Source organism: Schistocerca gregaria, chromosome 1, assembly GCF_023897955.1.
Source record: "Schistocerca gregaria isolate iqSchGreg1 chromosome 1, iqSchGreg1.2, whole genome shotgun sequence".
Classification (NCBI taxonomy): domain Eukaryota; kingdom Metazoa; phylum Arthropoda; class Insecta; order Orthoptera; family Acrididae; genus Schistocerca; species Schistocerca gregaria.
The window spans coordinates 904,449,951-904,468,047 of record NC_064920.1 but is presented as its reverse complement, the minus strand read 5'-3'; the positions used below and the strand labels follow the sequence as shown (position 1 = coordinate 904,468,047).

Here is an 18,097-nt window from a genome sequence, read left to right as displayed (position 1 = left end):
TAATAATTCTCTTTTCTGTTCCACTCGCATAGAGAGCGAGGAAAAACGCAGTGTCTGTATACCAGTGGACGTCAAAAATTTTTGCGCAAGAGCCAATGTTGATACTGTGGGGCAATACCTCGGGCAACAAACACTGATCAGACAGAACATTACGACTACCTACCTAACAGCTGGCATGTCCACTTTTGGCACGGGTAACAGCGGCGATGCGTCGTGGCATGGCAGCAATGGGGCCTTGGTAGTGTACACACAAGTTACTTAATTCCCTTAAATTCCGGGGAGGGGACGATACGCTCTGACGCCGCATTCAGTCACATCACAGATCTGCTCGATCGGGTTCAGAGCTGGCGAGTTGAGTGGCCAGCACATCAACTTAAACTCGCCACTGTGTTCCTCAAATCACTCTAACACACTCCTGGCCTTTTGACAAATAACATTATCTTGTTGAAAAATGCTACTGCCATCTGGAAACATGACCGTCATGAAGGGATGTACGTGGTCTGCAACCAGTACACGATACCGCTGACCGTCATAGTGCCTTGCACGAACTCCACTAGACCTATTCATGCCCGGAACATAATGGAGCCGCCACCAATTTGTCTCCGTCGAGGGTACAGGTGTCAAGGAGCTGTTCCCTTGGAAGACTATGGATTCGCGCTTCCCATCGTCATCATGAAGAAGGTATCAGGATTTATCATACCATGCAACGCTCTGCCACTGCACCAACGTCCAGTGCCAACGGTCAAGTGCCCATTCCAGATGTAATTGCCGATGGCATGGTGCTAACATGCGCTCATTCATGGGACAGTGGCGCGGAGACCCACCGATAGGAGTGTTCAGTGCATTGTGTTTTGAGACGTCCAACCTTGAAGAATGACGTTAGTTCAGCCGCAGTTCGGCGCCTGTCCTATTTTACCAGTGTTCCCAGCCTATGATGTCCGACATCTGTAATGAGGGGTGACCCAACAACACGACATCTGGACGTAGTTTCACTTTGGTTTAGCCAAGTGTTGAAGGCACTCACCACGGCACAACTCGAACATCCGACAAGGCGAGATGTTTCCGAAATGCTCGTACTGAGCCTCCGGGCCTCGATCAAAATCGGATAAATGGCGCGCCTTCCCCATTCCTCACAGGGACATCATGCTCACTGATATTACATGCTCCGCGCGTTGTCTGTCTAGCAGTAATTTCTTGCCAGGTGACGCTGATATCGCGTGTAGGGGTTTGTAGTGGTAAGGTGGTCATAATTTTCTGGCTGATCAACGTATATACCGATCATATTATTAACTGGTACTCTACGTAAATTAATATATTAGTAAAAGCCCAAGATTCCTTACAGACGCGAACTCCCCTGCAGTTTCAGATATCCGATTACTATACAAATGTGATAAATATTTGACTTCAAGCGTAAAAGCTAGTAAAACTAAAAGAAAGGTTTGCAATTATGTTGATAGTTTGTTGGAAGCGCGACACTGGCTAAGTTGTGCTCCATTTTTAGCAAAAGGAAGTTATTCACGCATCTCAGTGTTTATGACATCACTTCTCCTGAATTATGTGTCGTACATGTGATAAAATTTTGCCGGTACATTCAGCTGCATCTCTGGATACTGTCTGCTAAATTTGTTGCGTATAACTATGAAGAAGTAGTAAATTAAAACGTCACGCCCGCTGCGGCAATGTTACTGGGTGAACAGCGAAAATGTAGATAGCGATGAACATTTTTCCTTTAGTTATTTTGTGGGGTTAGGGGGGAGGGGGGATATCGCCGAAAAAAATTTCGTAAAAAACTTAAAATTTCTCGTTCACAAAGACCTGCTGAGTAAAGTCCTGTTATTTAGAAGCCAGTACTTAACGTTGCTTCAACAAAAACACACTGTTTCCGATTATTATACTAGTCTTATGCCTCTTACTGAGTAGGTTATGATGTTCTTGTTGTTGTTGTGGTCTTCAGTCCAGAGACTGGCTTGACGCAGCTATCCATGCTACTCTATCCTGTGTAAGCTGCTTCATCTCCCAGTACCTACCGCAGCCTACATCCCTCTGAATATGTTAGTGTGTTCATCTCTTGGTCTCCCTCTACGATTTTTACCCTCCACGCTGCCCTCAAATACTAAATTGGTAATTCCTTGATGCCCCACAACATGTCGTACCAACCGATCCCTTCTTCTAGTCAACTTGTGCCACAAATTTCTCTTCTCCTCAGTTCTGTTCAATATCTCCTCATTAGTTATATGATCTACCCATCTAATCTTCAACATTCTTCTGTAGCACAACATTTCGAAAGCTTCTATTCTCTTCTTATCCAAACTATATATCGACCATGTTTCACTTCCATTATTGACTACACCCCAATACAAATACTTTTAGAACAGACTTCCTGACACTTAAATCTATATTGGAAGTTAGCAAATTTCTCTTCTTGAGAAACGTTTTTCTTGCCATTGCCAGTCTACATTTTATATCCTCTCTACTTCGACCATCATCAGTTATTTTGCTCCCCAAATAGCAAAACACCTTTCCGACTTTAGATGTCTCATTTCCTAATCTAATTCCCTCATCATCACCTACTTAATTCTACTAAATTCCATTATCTTCGTTTTGCTTTTGTTGATGTTCATCTTATACCCTCCTATCAAGACACTGTCCATTCTGTTTAACTGCTCTTCAAAGTCCTTTGCTGTCTCTGACAGAATTACAATGTCATCGGCGAACCTCAAAGTTTTTATTTCTTCTCCATGGATTTTATTTCCTATTCCGAATTTTTCTTTTGTTTCCTTTACTGCTTGGTCAATGTACAGACTGAATAACACCGGAGATAGGCTACAACACTGTCTCACTCCCTTCCCAAGCACTGCTTCCCTTTCGTGCCCCACGACACTTACATCTGCCATCTGGTTTCTGTACAAATTGTAAATAGCCTTTCGCTCCCTGTATTTTACCTTCAGAATTTGAAAGAGAGTATTCCAGTCAACATTGTCAAAAGCTTTCTTTAAGTCTACAAATCCTAGAGACGTAGGTTTGCCTTTCCTTAACATAACTTCTAAGATAAGCCGTAGGGCTAGATTGCCTCACGTGTTCCAACATTTCTACGGAATCCAAACTGATCTTTCCCGAGATCAGCTTCTGCCACTTTTTCCATTCGTCTGTAATGAATTCGCATTAGTATTTTGCAACCATGACTTATTAAACTGATAGTTCGGTAATTTTCACATCTGTCAACATCAGCTTTCTTTGTTATTGGAATTGTTATATTCTCTTTGAAGTCTGAGGGTATTTCGCCTGCATCATGCATATTGCTCACCAGATAGTAGAGTTTTGTCAGGGCTGGCTCTCCCAAGGCTGTCAGTAATTCTAATGGAATGTTGTCTACTCCCGGGGCCTCGTTTAGAATTAAGTCTTTTAGTGGTCTGTTAAACTCTTCACGCAGTATCATATCTACCATTTCATCTTTATCCTCATCCTCTTCCATTTCCATAATATTGTTCTCAAGTACATCGCCTTTGTATAGACCCTCTATATACTTCGTCCACCTTTCTGATGTTCCCTTCTTTGCTTAGAACTGTGTTTCCACCGGAGCTCTTGATATTCACAAAAATGGTTGTCTTTTCTCCAAAGGTCTCTTTAATTTTCCGGTAGGCAGAATATATCTTACCCATAGTGAGATAAGGGTCTACATCGTTAAATTTGTCCTCTAGCCATCCCTGCTTAGCCATTTTGCACTTCCTGTCAATCTCATTTTTGAAAAGTTTGTATTCCTTTCTGTTTACTTCATTTACTGCATTTTTATATTTTCTCCTTTCATCAACTAAATTCAGTATTTCTTCAGTTACCCAAGGATTTGTACTAGCACCCGTCTTTTTACCTATTTGGTCCTCTGCTGCCTTCACTATTTCAAGATTATATAACGCATTAACTTTTTTTAAAGTTGGCCAGTAACTGCGCGAAATTTTTAAATCAATTTTTTTGCCTTGGAAGGCGTTAGATAATAGTAATAGGTATTGGGCTCCGGCGTAATTGCTTACAATTATTAACACAGATGATCCCCAACAGATTAACTATAGCAAGGGCGTGGTAAGTCGGTTGCCGTCCCTGAAGCACTGATCGTTATATGTCAGCACCACTCGGAACACTTTGTGTAAGACTGTTTCAAACTGCTGCCAATCTCAGCGATATAATGGCTGTGGCACTATAGTGGCGCGTTGAAATGTTTTTTACTTTACCGTGAGTGTGATGACTTTCGTTGAAAATAATATTTGTACCCATATTTAAACGCAGTACTGAATATGAGATACCATCACGAAAGTTTGATAAATTCTCTAATGTTGTTTTTCTTCTACTCATTGCATTATATTAAAACAGCTTTAATTAATTTGATGTTACTTTCTACAGGTAAGTACCACATTTGAAGATAAATCTCTGTAGCGCGCAATCACGATTCCCTGTTCCCTGATAATGCCGTGTCAAAATTTATACCAACGCAAATGATAGACGGACTACCGATACGAGTCACGCAGACCCGTGTGTGGACAGTACTAGATGATAAACAATAATTCAGTCATCCTTCTACTCCTGAGTTAAGCGGCCCCCTTTACTTAGCTCATGGCCAAATTCAGCAAAGACAATTAAAATATGCACGTCTTAAAAATGTGATTGTTCCTGTAAATACTTTTGTTTGGTACTGTGCGGAAAACAAGGCTCCGAAGAAGGTCCTGACGTCAGTTGACTTTTTGGACTCGGCTGTTAGTTTCTAGCTGCGCATTACTATAAAGTACGGCTGAGAAACGCGGACCGCACGAATACGTGATTCGAGACGCATGCGACCCGCGGGCCACAATTTGACGACCACTGGTCTATACGCTAAGTACGAGCCCTATTTTCTCTCTTCGTCGTTCTTAAGCGAAATATACATTGGTGGCAGTAGAATCGTTCTGAAATCAATAACAAATGTCTGCTCTCTGAATTTTCTCAACGGTGTTTCCGGAGAAGAACGTCATCTTCCCTCTCATTTGAGTCCACGAGCACTAACTCGAATTAATTCAAGAATGGGGAAGGAAATCGGCAGTGCCCCTCCAAAGGAACTACTCCGGAATTTCCCTGGAGCTATTTAGAGAAATCACAGAAAATCTAAACCTGTATGGTCAGGTTCTGATTTATCCGTCGTCCTCCCGAATGAGAGTTCAGTGTGCTAAGCATTTCATCCCCTCGAAATGACGAATGGGTTGGAGCTCGTTGATGTGAATGGAAGACTGTTGGTGATTGAGGGGCTAATGAGAAATTTCTTTGTTAGTTCCAAGTAAAGGAAATGTTGGTCTGGTCGCTAGCAATTCCTGCAAGCAATTGTTCTACTGAATGACACGAGCTTTGTGGTGCGGTAGCGGTCATGCCGTACCGAGTATGCCATAGCATACGACCCGGGTACATTACTGCGCTGCGGGTAATCAATCGCTCAGGCGCTGTATAATACTACTAACCACGAGTACACTTAACGATTAAGAGAATTATTTTTCCTTGGGGTGGAGAAGAACTAAGACGTTTAACGTTGCTTAGATTTCAACAGTCACTGCAAATTACATTGCTTCGAGATTTATAGCACTTTCAGCTACGCAAGCTCACTATGAACAACTCAGATTTCTCAGCTCGATATTACTGAGCTCTATTCACGAATGATCAATACAAAAGCGCCTTAACTTGCATTTCCTTGAATAGCCAAAACGAAATGAGTGAAATAGTTATTTACTTTCTCCGAAATAAATTTGTGATATTAAGTAAAGGAAAGACGGACTGTTTGCATTATTATTGTGTTCCTTAATTCACTTTATTCTGTGGAATATTTTAAAATATTTACAGATTCTCATTCCCCCAAGTAGATTTACATTTTCCGATTTTACCAATGAAGTATGGGAGAAACAATGTCTCTGCAAGCAGTAATACACTCCTGGAAATGGAAAAAAGAACACATTGACACCGGTGTGTCAGACCCACCATACTTGCTCCGCACACCGAAAGAGGGCTGTACAAGCAATGATCACACGCACGGCACAGCGGACACACCAGGAACCGCGGTGTTGGCCGTCGAATGGCGCTAGCTGCGCAGCATTAGTGCACCGCCGCCGTCAGTGTCAGCCAGTTTGCCGTGGCGTACGGAGCTCCATCGCAGTCTTTAACACTGGTAGCATGCCGCGACAGCGTGGACGTGAACCGTATGTGCAGTTGACGGACTTTGAGCGAGGGCGTATAGTGGGCATGCGGGAGGCCGGGTGGACGTACCGCCGAATTGCTCAACACGTGGGGCGTGAGGTCTCCACAGTACATCGATGTTGTCGCCAGTGGTCGGCGGAAGGTGCACGTGCCCGTCGACCTGGGACCGGACCGCAGCGACGCACGGATGCACGCCAAGACCGTAGGATCCTACGCAGTGCCGTAGGGGACCGCACCGCCACTTCCCAGCAAATTAGGGACACTGTTGCTCCTGGGGTATCGGCGAGGACCATTCGCAACCGTCTCCATGAAGCTGGGCTACGGTCCCGCATACCGTTAGGCCGTCTTCCGCTCACGCCCCAACATCGTGCAGCCCGCCTCCAGTGGTGTCGCGACAGGCGTGAATGGAGGGACGAATGGAGACGTGTCGTCTTCAGCGATGAGAGTCGTTTCTGCCTTGGTGCCAATGATGGTCGTATGCGTGTTTGGCGCCGTGCAGGTGAGCGCCACAATCAGGACTGCATACGACCGAGGCACACAGGGCCAACACCCGGCATCATGGTGTGGGGAGCGATCTCCTACACTGGCCGTACACCTCTGGTGATCGTCGAGGGGACACTGAATAGTGCACGGTACATCCAAACCGTCATCGAACCCATCGTTCTACCATTCCTAGACCGGCAAGGGAACTTGCTGTTCCAACAGGACAATGCACGTCTGCATGTATCGCGTGCCACCCAACGTGCTCCAGAAGGTGTAAGTCAACTACCCTGGCCAGCAAGATCTCCGGATCTGTCCCCCATTGAGCATGTTTGGGACTGGATGAAGCGTCGTCTCACGCGGTCTGCACGTCCAGCACGAACGCTGGTCCAACTGAGGCGCCAGGTGGAAATGGCATGGCAAGCCGTTCCACAGGACTACATCCAGCATCTCTACGATCGTCTCCATGGGAGAATAGCAGCCTGCATTGCTGCGAAAGGTGGATATACACTGTACTAGTGCTGACATTGTGCATGCTCTGTTGCCTGTGTCTATGTGCCTGTGGTTCTGTCAGTGTGATCATGTGATGTATCTGACCCCAGGAATGTGTCAATAAAGTTTCCCCTTCCGGGGACAATGAATTCACGGTGTTCTTATTTCAATTTCCAGGAGTGTATGTTGCAACTTCCTGGCAGATTAAAACTTTTAATATACCAGGAAGTTTCATATCAGCGCACACTCCGCTGAAGAGTGAAAATCTCATTCAGCAATATGTTCATGAGATGTATCCCTCTTTCTGATATTATAGCCCAGAGTTTAGCTTCCCTCGATGTAGTTTCTATCTGCTTCCTTCTCATAATGGTAGGCCACTTGGCTCCATGCTCGTGGTAGCTCCTTGTTCTCTGATGGCTTAAGCAACATCCATTTGATGTTTGGTGTGTAACTGTCCTGAGCAGCACCAACGTCATTTTAAGATATAGGGTAAAAGATACACACATCAAAATATACACACATAAAAAAATCGTTTTGCATCAGCTCGGTTCCGACAGTTCCGGAACCTGTGCAGAAAATTGGAAGAGAGGTCAACGTAAACGTCATTTCTGCCATTTTTATTGTTCATGAAAACCACACATTGCATGTTGTACAACCACACAGCGAGACCTTCAGTGCTCGTGGTTGCGACTGCTGTACACATGGGCATTGATGCATGTCTGTATTCCTCGTGGCATACTATCCACAAGCTCATCAAGGGACTGTTGGTTCAGATTGTCCCACTCCTCAACGGCGACTCGGCGTAGATCCCTCTGAGTGGCTGGTGGGCCACGTCGACCATAAACAGCCGACCTCTCTAGTCGAAAAATGCCGCTATCCTGAAGGAAGTCATTCACAATATGTGCACGATGGGGGTCCGAATTGTCGTGTATGAAGACGAATGCCTCGCCAATATGCTGCCGATATGGTTGCACTATCGGCCGGAGGATGGCATTCACGTATCGTAAAGCCGTTACGGCGCCTTCCATGACCACCAGCGGCGTACATCAGTCCCACCTAATGCCCCCCCCCCCCCCCAAAACAGCAGGGAACCTCCACCTTACTGCAGTCGCTGGACAGTGTGTCTAAGGCGTTCAACCTCACCGGTTTGCCTCCAAACACGTCTCCGATGATTGCCTGGTTGAAGGCATATGAGACACTCATCGGGAAGAGAACGTGACGCCAATCCTGGGCGGTCCCTTCGGCATGTTGTTACGCCCATCTGTAACGCACTGCATCGTGTCGTGGTTGCAAAGATGCACCTCGCCATGGACGTCAGGAATGAAGTTGCACATCATGCAGCCTATTGGCCACAGTTTGAGTCGTTGCACGACGTCCTGTGGCTGCACGAAAAGTGTTATTAAACATGGTGGAGTTGCTGTCAATGTTCCTCCGAACCATAATCCATAGGTAGCGGTTATGAACTGCAATAGCAGCCCTTAGGCGGCCTGAGCGAGGCATGTCATCGACAGTTCCTGTCTCTCTGTTATCTCCTCCATGTCCGAACAACATTTCTTTGGTTCACTCCGAGACGCCAGGACACTTCCTTTGTTGAGAGCCCTTCCTGGCACAAAGTAACAATGCGGACACGATCGAACCGCAGTATCGACCGTCTAGGCATGGTTGAACTAAGACAACACGAGTCATGTACCTCCTTCCTGGTGGAATGACTGGAAATGATCGACTATCTGACCCCCTCTGTCTAATAGGCGCTGCTCGTGCATGGTTGTTTATATCTTTTGGCGGCTTTAGTGACATCTCTGAACAGTCAGAGGGACTCTGTCTGTGATACAATATCCATAGTCAACGACAACCCTCAGGAGTTCTGGGAACCGTTATGGCAAAAAACGTTTTTGGATGTGTGTATATTTCAAACCATTTAGAAATATTTTATTTCATTTTTAAATGAGGGCTTTTGTGTACTTGCACTCCCGCCGTATAGCAGTGTTAAGATAACAGAAATAATTGCCGAGTTCCATTTTCTCCTGGTCATTTTGTCTCATAAGTTTTTTTTCCAAGTGGCGCTGAAGTTTTATTTCTTTCCTACCTCTAACGACGAACAGGGATGATTTTTAATTGAATATAAACCTTTTTTTGTTTGACGTAAAGCAGCAGTCGTCAAAGTTTATTGCTCAAGATCCAAACTATCTTTGTGTAGCAGCACCTCGGACCACATTGATACCGATCTTAATATTAATTGCTAAATTAGTATGTTGTGATCCCCAAATAGATTAAGTGTAGTATGGTCACGGTAAGTTTGCTGTTGGCCGCTAAGTACTGATCGTGGAATGTTGGCACCATTTGGAACCCTTCCTGCCGACTATTCTGTTTCAGATTGCTGCATCGCTCAGTGAGCCCAAAGCAGTAACACTGTAATTTCCTGGCTAAGTGTTTTTGTGATGTCTGCTTGGTTAATTGATTAATAACAGCAACTGTACATGCACTGAAAAGGATTACGCAATGCGAAACACGATCACAAATGATTAATAAATTTTTTGAGTGTCATTTTCCCTCTACTCTTTGCATTATATTACAATAGCCGTAATTTAATGTCATATTCTTTGCTATACATATGAACCGCATTTGAAAATGATCATTTCTATAACACACATTCACGAATCCATGTCACTTCCGTGTCAAAATTTACACCATAGTAGATGATCAGCAAGTCTACCTCTACATGACTGCTGTGCAGTTCACATTTAAATGCGTGACAGGGGGTTAATCGAACCATTTTCACACTATTTGACAACAGTTCCACTCTCGAACGGTGCGTGAAAAGAACGAAGACTTCAGTCTTTCCATGCGAGGTCTGAAAACTTATACTTTATTAATACGATCATTTATCCGTGTGTAGTTGGGAGCCAACAAAATATTTTCACATTCGAAGAATTAACTTGGAAATAAACATTTCGTGAAAAATCTCTCCTCATCGAGAAACACTTTTATTTTAATGACTGTCACGCCAACTCGTGTACCATATCCGTCTCTCTCTCTCCTCTGTTTCACGATTACACAAAACAAGCCCGCCTTTCTTGAACCTTATCAATCTCTTCCATGAGTTCTATCTGGTAAGGATCCAGCAATACTCTAGCAGACTGTTTAACGGATTCCATTCAGTACTCAAGTCGATGACGTCATACCTATCATTATTACATTCAACTGTCACTTTTCAAACCTTACAGATATTTCGCCTAAATCATTCTGAAATTGGTTTCGATCTTCTGATGGCTTTACTAGACGGTAAATGACAACATCATCTGCAAACAGTCTAAGATGGTTGATCAGATTGTCTCATTAAACATTTAGATGGATCAGGAACAGCAGAGGTCCTGTAACACTTCCTTGGGGAACGACACATATCACTTACGTTTTAGTCGATGACTTTCCGTTACCTTTCTGACAGGAAATGACGAGTCAAGTCGTACAAGTGAGACGTTACTCCAAAGATACGCTGTTTGATTAGAAGCGCTCGTAAGGAAGGGTGTCCAGAGCCTTCTGGAAATCTACTCGTGTGGAATTAATCTAAGATTCCCTGTCAATAGGACACATTACTTCATGAGAATAAAGAGGAAGCTGTGCTGCAGAAGAACGATAGTTCCTGAATTTGTGTTCATTAATCGTCAAACGAACATTTTCTCCCGAGATAATTCGAGTCGCGTGCGCCAGTAAGTTGCAAAGACCGGAAGACAAACAATAAAACATTCCCCCCTCTCACATCATCTAAAGCCACAGCGGTCGAGCTACTTACCCTTCGCAGCTGAAAGTAGGCGGTCAGCTTTATGTCTCTCACAGAAGAATTCACCAACAGTCAATTGAAATTATGATCCTCTTAAAATATCACTGTCTTTGGGTTTTTATTCGTGTCTGGGCAGGAAAAGTACACTCTTAAGAAGCTCTTAACGTTACTCGACATTTGTGAATACGGCTGTTGGCTGCTAGATCCGAATTAAATGACGTTCGTCTGAAAAGTTGAGCGAATGGTTTCAGAAAATAAAGGAAACGAGAGCTACAAACAACAAACCTTTACCGGACTTCAAAATAATCACCATTAGCTACAACAGGCTTCAAACATCGGTTGTAAAGCTGTTGGAAACTGTGGAGCAGACACTTCTTGTGGGACCATTCGAACCATCGTGGTCACGCGTTGTTGGATATCCGCAATGTCTGCGGATTTTAGTAAGCAACAGAGCTTACATTGTCGTTGCTTATCTTCAACTCTTCTGCTGTCATTCACAACGACGGCCGCTGCTCAGCGGCGAGCATCCGTCGCACTCATTCGATGTTTTCTGGGGCCTTGCGCGTTGACGTGAACGCGGCTCGTCCTCGAAACCGTGTTCTTTACATCTCTAAAACGTTTAAATAACTCAAGTACACTATTTTTACACATTGATTCAACACCGTACACCTTTTGTAACATTCCATGAGCCTGCGTCGCCGTTTTCCTTAATTTGAAGCCAACCTTCATGTTAACGCGTTGCTTCGTTGCGCTCCATTTTTCTATTTCACGAGTGCGACGGCTGCTCGCGGATGATCGACGACTGTCTGAGAATGAGAGTAGAAGAAAAGTAACAAAGACAGGACAAGCACTACTGTTCACGAACATTCGCAAACGTTACGAATATCCAACAGCGCTTGTCCACGGTGCTTCAAGCTGTCCCACATGAAGCGTTTGCTTGACACTTTCGAACCGCTTTACAATCGATGTCAGAAGTGTGTTGTGGCTAATGTTGATTACTTTGAAAACCAGTAAAGGTATTTTGTTTTGTATTTTTTGTTCCCGTTATTTTCTTAGACCATGCGCTCCTCGTATTATAAAATACGCGTTAGGAACGCGAGTAGCCGTAATTCTTGATTCGGGCCGTACGTGGCACGTGAGCCGCAGCTTGACGACCATTGAATTAAAGGTTCCAAGATAGAAGTCTCCTCTGACGTGCAGTGATGTTGCAGTTTTAATGGCTATCAATACATTTTTATTCAGCAGAAGTGCGATGCAGGAAGTACCTAATTTAACTTATGTTATGATAATTACCAGTGACTGTGAGATGTATTGGAGACCGTCTCAGAATCTAAACACGACTGTTGTTCTTATTACGGAAGTTTATTCGCCCAGATCGCACAAAAATACACAATGATTACTAGTTCTGGCGACATTAAATCGCCATCTTAAGATCATTTGCATAAAAAATCTTTTTACGGGGCCATTCTATTTCGTCGACTGTTCACATTAACTGGACACAGCTCAGAGAGACGTCATGCCACAGTAAACACCTCTCGTGATACAATAGAAGTATACTTGTGCGAACGGTTACAAATAAAATAGATAATACATGTATAAAATGTTTTCATGTTGTGTCTTTGTTGACATCTGACAGGAAACAGGCTCCTATCAGATGCCAACATGAACACAACATGACAAGATGTTGCACACGTATTATCTATTACGCACTGTTCGCATAACTATTCTCGAACTGTATGAGATACGGCACTATGGAATGTCGCCTCTATAAGACGTGTTCAATTAATAGTAACATACGTCGAAATCGATTGGCTGTGTAAAAAAAATTTTCTGTACAAATTATCTGAAGATGGTGACTTACTCTCGCTGAAATCAGTAACCATTGTGTACTTTTCGGCCACCTCTGCGAATAAACTTCTCTAATAAGAAGAACAACCATGTTCATGTTATGGTGCCGTACAAATTTCTGTGAGACCCCCCCCCCCCCCCAGTTCTCTTAAAGTCCCGAACGACGGGCGGGAAGAACAATTGTTGAAGCCTTCGTGTCAGTTCCAGTGCCACCAGATTTACCTTCATGGTCATTTCGCTAGATAAACTTAGAAGGAATAAGTGTACTTTTGATTGTTCTATGATTTTACGATTTCAGAATTTCTGCAGTAAACTACACCGTAATGCTCAACGCTTCTCTTGTAGCGTATGCCACTGGAGTTGTATTAGCATATCCGCGACGCTTTCGTAATCGTTAAACGAACCTGTGAAGAAACGAACCGCTCTTCTTTGGATCCTCTCTGTCTATCGTATCTGTTACGGGTCCTAGAGGGACAAGCTATCTTAGGTGTACTATACTTCCTGAGGATTTCTGTAATGATTTTTCACTCTGGTAACTGCCTTTACTACGATTAATTTTATGTGGTAGTCTCACGTTAAATCGCTCAGTACAGTTACCCCCAGATATTTGATGGATGTGACTGATTCTAGTGACTGATTGGCATTCGTTTAGTCATACAATAACACGTCTTATTGTTGGAAGATTAGAGAAAGCCTTGCTATTATGTTGTTCATGACTGCTGCGTGATATGACTTTTTGTCTGTGGTACTTCACCTGTACTCAACTAAACTGCAGAAGCACTTGACACTGCTTACCGCAAAAGTAAGAATCAATCAATTTAATTTTTCGTAGCTGCTACTATTGGCCACTTCACAGCTGCTTACACTAACAGCGAGTTAATAAACAGTAATCAAACCGGCGCTGGATCTAAACACTCCCAGGACATAAGTTGGATATTTATTCGTATGTTCTGCTCTCGTGTGAGTCATTGTGTTTCTTCTATACGGCGAAACACTGCAAAGACATCTTCCGTTATTTATTGCATGTCTAAATAGAAAACATTATAAGAAAGAGTACTGTGCAAGGGCAAATACAATCTAAAAGTAGCTACTTTGAGGTGAAACAAACATAAGCTACAATTAATAGTGAAGCCATTGTATTAGCTAATACAGTAAGCATTAAAAGGAAACCAAAAGGAGAGTTTGCAGAATAGTATTTCCTTCAATCTAGAAATGCCGTTACTTTGCAGAGGGTTCTTACCAGGATAACTTTCTGCCAGTATATTTGTAGATAGAAATATCTATAGGTAGGTCCCCAAGTCGCAATCGATCAAAGCCAAAATGAAAGTAATTTTCTCCCTGAAAATCATGCAAGCAGAGTGGGTATAGAAATAACTTAAATCATAAGCTGTAAGCAAAGAACAGAACGTGTTTCCCATTAATTTTCTTTTATGTGGCCAAGTACTGTGAAATGCGGAAACAATACCAAGCAAGCAGGTGAGTTTCGACTCAATCTCTGAACTTGTGTTTTTAAACCTTCAGAACATCCTGTCTACGAATACAAGCGAGCTCTACAAGAAAAGTAGGGTGAAATAAAATAGAAACATGCCACCTTCCTCAATCACAGGTTCTATCTGAAACATGCTTATTTCATTTAGGTCAGGATGAAATTAGAACAGAAGAGATTATTTGCACTGACCGTAAACAACAGGTTGAAGAAGAAGAGTAGGTACTTAATCAGTTCCATTCCACACGACTGCATGTTGGTGCGCCCTCCAGACAATGTTCGCTGCAGAAACCGAATTAGAGAACTGGTTTAGGAGCCGCGAGGCGAGCATTTGCCCTGTCTTCGATCGCGCCCCGTTTCAAACGATATTATCTCTCCTGCTGGGCGCCCATTGGCTGAATCGAGTGGTTGCCAGGGCAACGAGCGAAGCAAAGTAGGCGCGCAGAAGTGCAAATATTCATCGGCCGACGCTACTGTGTAGGACAATACCTGTCGAACGAAACTCTACAGAAAACAAAAATAAGATTTAATCATTAAATGAGAACAAAATCTTCTTCTCTGAACGGAACTGTAATCCTTCTGAATACTGAATTGTTTCTAACACCTTGGAATAATTAGTTAATAAATAGTTAATTAGTTCGTATTACAATTTTTCACTCCATAACATCATAGAACACTGTTTGTGGTGAACAGTAAAAAGTTGTTATAGTTTACATAAACTATAGATAGTTCCATAACTAATGTAGGCATCGCAACTAATGTAGGCATCGCAACTAATGTAGGTATCAACACACAGAAGCGACAGAACTTGTAAGTAATTCATTCTCCTTTTGCTGAACGATTGTAAGAAGCAAAACATTTTCCATTTTTATTGTGAATAAGAGAATATGTTTATGGCGTATATCAGAAACTCCAAAGAGCAAAAAGAAACGAAATATATACATGTATTTGACGTTTGATAGCGCTACAAATAATTATATGGCAGTCTAGGCAAAATATAATTTGCGCATAAAAGCAGAAATGATTGCTTCCGCTTCACATGTTACTTGTCCGCAACGGCCATTTCCAGCGAACCCGCTGTCAATAGGACGTTGAACTGTGACCTTTAACGTGGAGTTTTCCCTTATGTAGCGTTCGCTGAATGATAAGAAGCTTGTTAGTTCCTTTGCATTGCTATACATGCTTCACTGCTGGTTCACTGTTAGTGGCACTATTGCAAACACCCCTTACACCAGTTTCAGTACTACCCCATTTAACATATCAAGTATTATTGGAAAACAAGAGGGTGATACTTATCCGCTTCTTATCTATTAAGTGACTAGATTAAATTATTTTACCTGTGCATGAACACAATACATACAAATACAAAAAAATGGTTCAAATGGCTCTGAGCACTATGGGACTTAACTTCTGAGGTCACCAGTCCCCTAGAACTTAGAACTACTTAAACCTAACTAACTTAAGGACATCCCACACATCCATGCCCGAGGCAGGATTTGAACCTGCGACCGTAGCGCTTGCATAGTTCCAGACTGTAGCGCCTAGAACCGCTCGGCCATTCGGGCCGGCATAGAAATACAGCCTGTTGATATAACAATATAAGGGTTTGTCGTCCATCAACAAAATTACTCCTTTCTTCCTGTTCTTCCCTCGGTAACTTAGGTTAACAGGCAATTTCAGACGTTCCAATAGTAAGTGAGGTATGCAGTCTTAGTATCTCAGGGCAACACAATCGTTTAATGAGCACGATTGCAGTACGGAAGTTGCTCCGAGGCTCTATTGTATTCTTTGACAACCACATCGTGTATCTTCGAAAGTGGTGAGCAGTACGGTATGGACTAGGAACAAGTCAGTACACGTGAACAAATGAGTATCATTTTCTTCCTTTTACGCAGTGAATCACTAAATTTTACTCTCGTGTTGGCGTGGTTCTCAGTCCGAATGCTGCTTTCATGCATCTCTCCACGCTGTTTGCAAGCCTGTTCATCTGTGCATAACTCCTGCAACCTACATCCACTTGAACTTGCTGTTGTCTCTCCTTGGACCCTCTGCGCTGTATTTACCCCATACGATTCCCTGATGCGACCGGATGATTCCCCTCAGCCGACCCATTCTTTTTGTCAAATGATCTAATAAATTAATTTTTCCCCAATTCGATTCAGTACCTCCACACAATTTTTTTTCAATTTTCTAGCCTCAGCATCCTTCTGTAGCATCACATTCGAAAGGTTTCTATTTACTTTTTGCCTGAACTGCTTACCGCCCACGTTTCACTTCTCTACAAAGCTGCAGTATAGACGCCTTCGTAAATTTCTTCCTAGTAGTTACATTTATTTGAAGTAAATTGAAGGCAGAAGAAGGAGAAAGTAAAGGAAAGAAATTATTGATGTCAGCTGCATCGGGACTTTAGGCGGAATAAGCAGCTACAAGTGAAAATTTTTCGAAGCAGTTGCATTATTTACAGCGCCATTCGGACACAGCGTTTACCTTAATTGCGTCGTCTGCCTCCCGGCCGACGCACACTCCCACCGAGCAAGCACCACCTATCTGCATTCCTTGTCCGTGTCCTCCATGCTCGCTACTTTGAGAGTCCCTTAGGAGGTCGAACTTAATTGTATATCTGCACTGACGGTGGCTCATCGAGGTGAACCAACATATAATAGTTAAATTTATATTAGATGTTAATAGACTCCTCTTTTCAGAGACACTTTTCGTGCTATAACCGATCTGCAGTTTATATCCTCTGTACAGTGGCGGCTCGTCGGTATACATTCTGGGTGTTCACAAATTTTTCACCTCATATAAATGTGTGAGTGCGAAATTAACAGCGTCTGCTGTATGACAGTTATGCTTGAGTAAGTGGGAGTTTTCGTGCTCTTTTATTTTTTTCAGACAAATGTACAGGGTCCCTAATTCATGAATTAGTTGACAAATTAACTTCCGGGCTGAAAATCAGGCATTCTTACGTTGAACCCACACAACAACTTACGCTTATTATACACTTCTTTGTTAAATGTTCACTTGCACTCACACTTATTTGATTCCACCACTTTCTCAGACAACGGATCTGGTCAGGGAGGCCCTACTTCCTCTGCGGCTAACTTACCTGGTAATTTTCTCTTCTTTTAGCGCTTGATACAAGTTCAACACAGCTCATGTTGACACTGCACAGGGAACCTGATTTCTGCACCGTAAACAACCAACTCCAAACACAAACATCCGTTTGCGGAAATTATTAAATTCAAGTAGTACTTCCTACCAATAAAGCTCTCCCGCCCTTGAACACAAACGAGGCTCTGAGTACCATTAGGGCCAAAAGCACAGCCTGTTCAACCACTCGTATTTAAATGAATATCAGAGAAACCAGTGAGACAACTTTTCGTGAATGTTCAGATAGACGTACAATGTGGGCCTACAGTAAACCTGGCCCACCATAAGGTCAATAGATGGCTGCCTGAATAATGCTACAGTCTGAAAATCGACGATGATGTGGTTTATAGTTCTCAGCCCTCAAATGGATTACTATATTGTAAAATTCAAAACTTAATATGGTATGTTTCATTCAGAATCCCAAAAAATAGGTTTTTTATCAGTATAACTATAACATATACTGTTCTCCGATGTAATTGGCATATCTGTGGAGCAGGATTTATGCCAAGCGAATGTGGTTAAAAATCCGCTGCAATGTGCTACCACCTGGTGGTGTTGACATAAACTAGTAGTTGAGTGGTAAGGGCTAGCAGTCCACACCATGAACCTTGCCCATTGTCTATTAACAATTAAGGCAATTACATCACACCATTTGCGCATGC

General features: G+C 42.9%; 1 protein-coding gene across 1 annotated transcript in view; it reads right to left on the bottom strand.

Moving 5' to 3' along the window:
- Positions 1–14,602, bottom strand: part of LOC126274687 (CD63 antigen-like) — a 55,631-nt gene extending 41,029 nt beyond the window's left edge. Inside the window, exon 1 of the mRNA XM_049977134.1 lies at positions 14,478–14,602. Within this exon, the coding sequence (XP_049833091.1) occupies positions 14,478–14,540 (63 nt within the window). The 5' untranslated portion in view covers positions 14,541–14,602. The remainder of the gene's footprint in view (positions 1–14,477) is intronic.
- Positions 14,603–18,097: the final 3,495 nt, after the last annotated feature.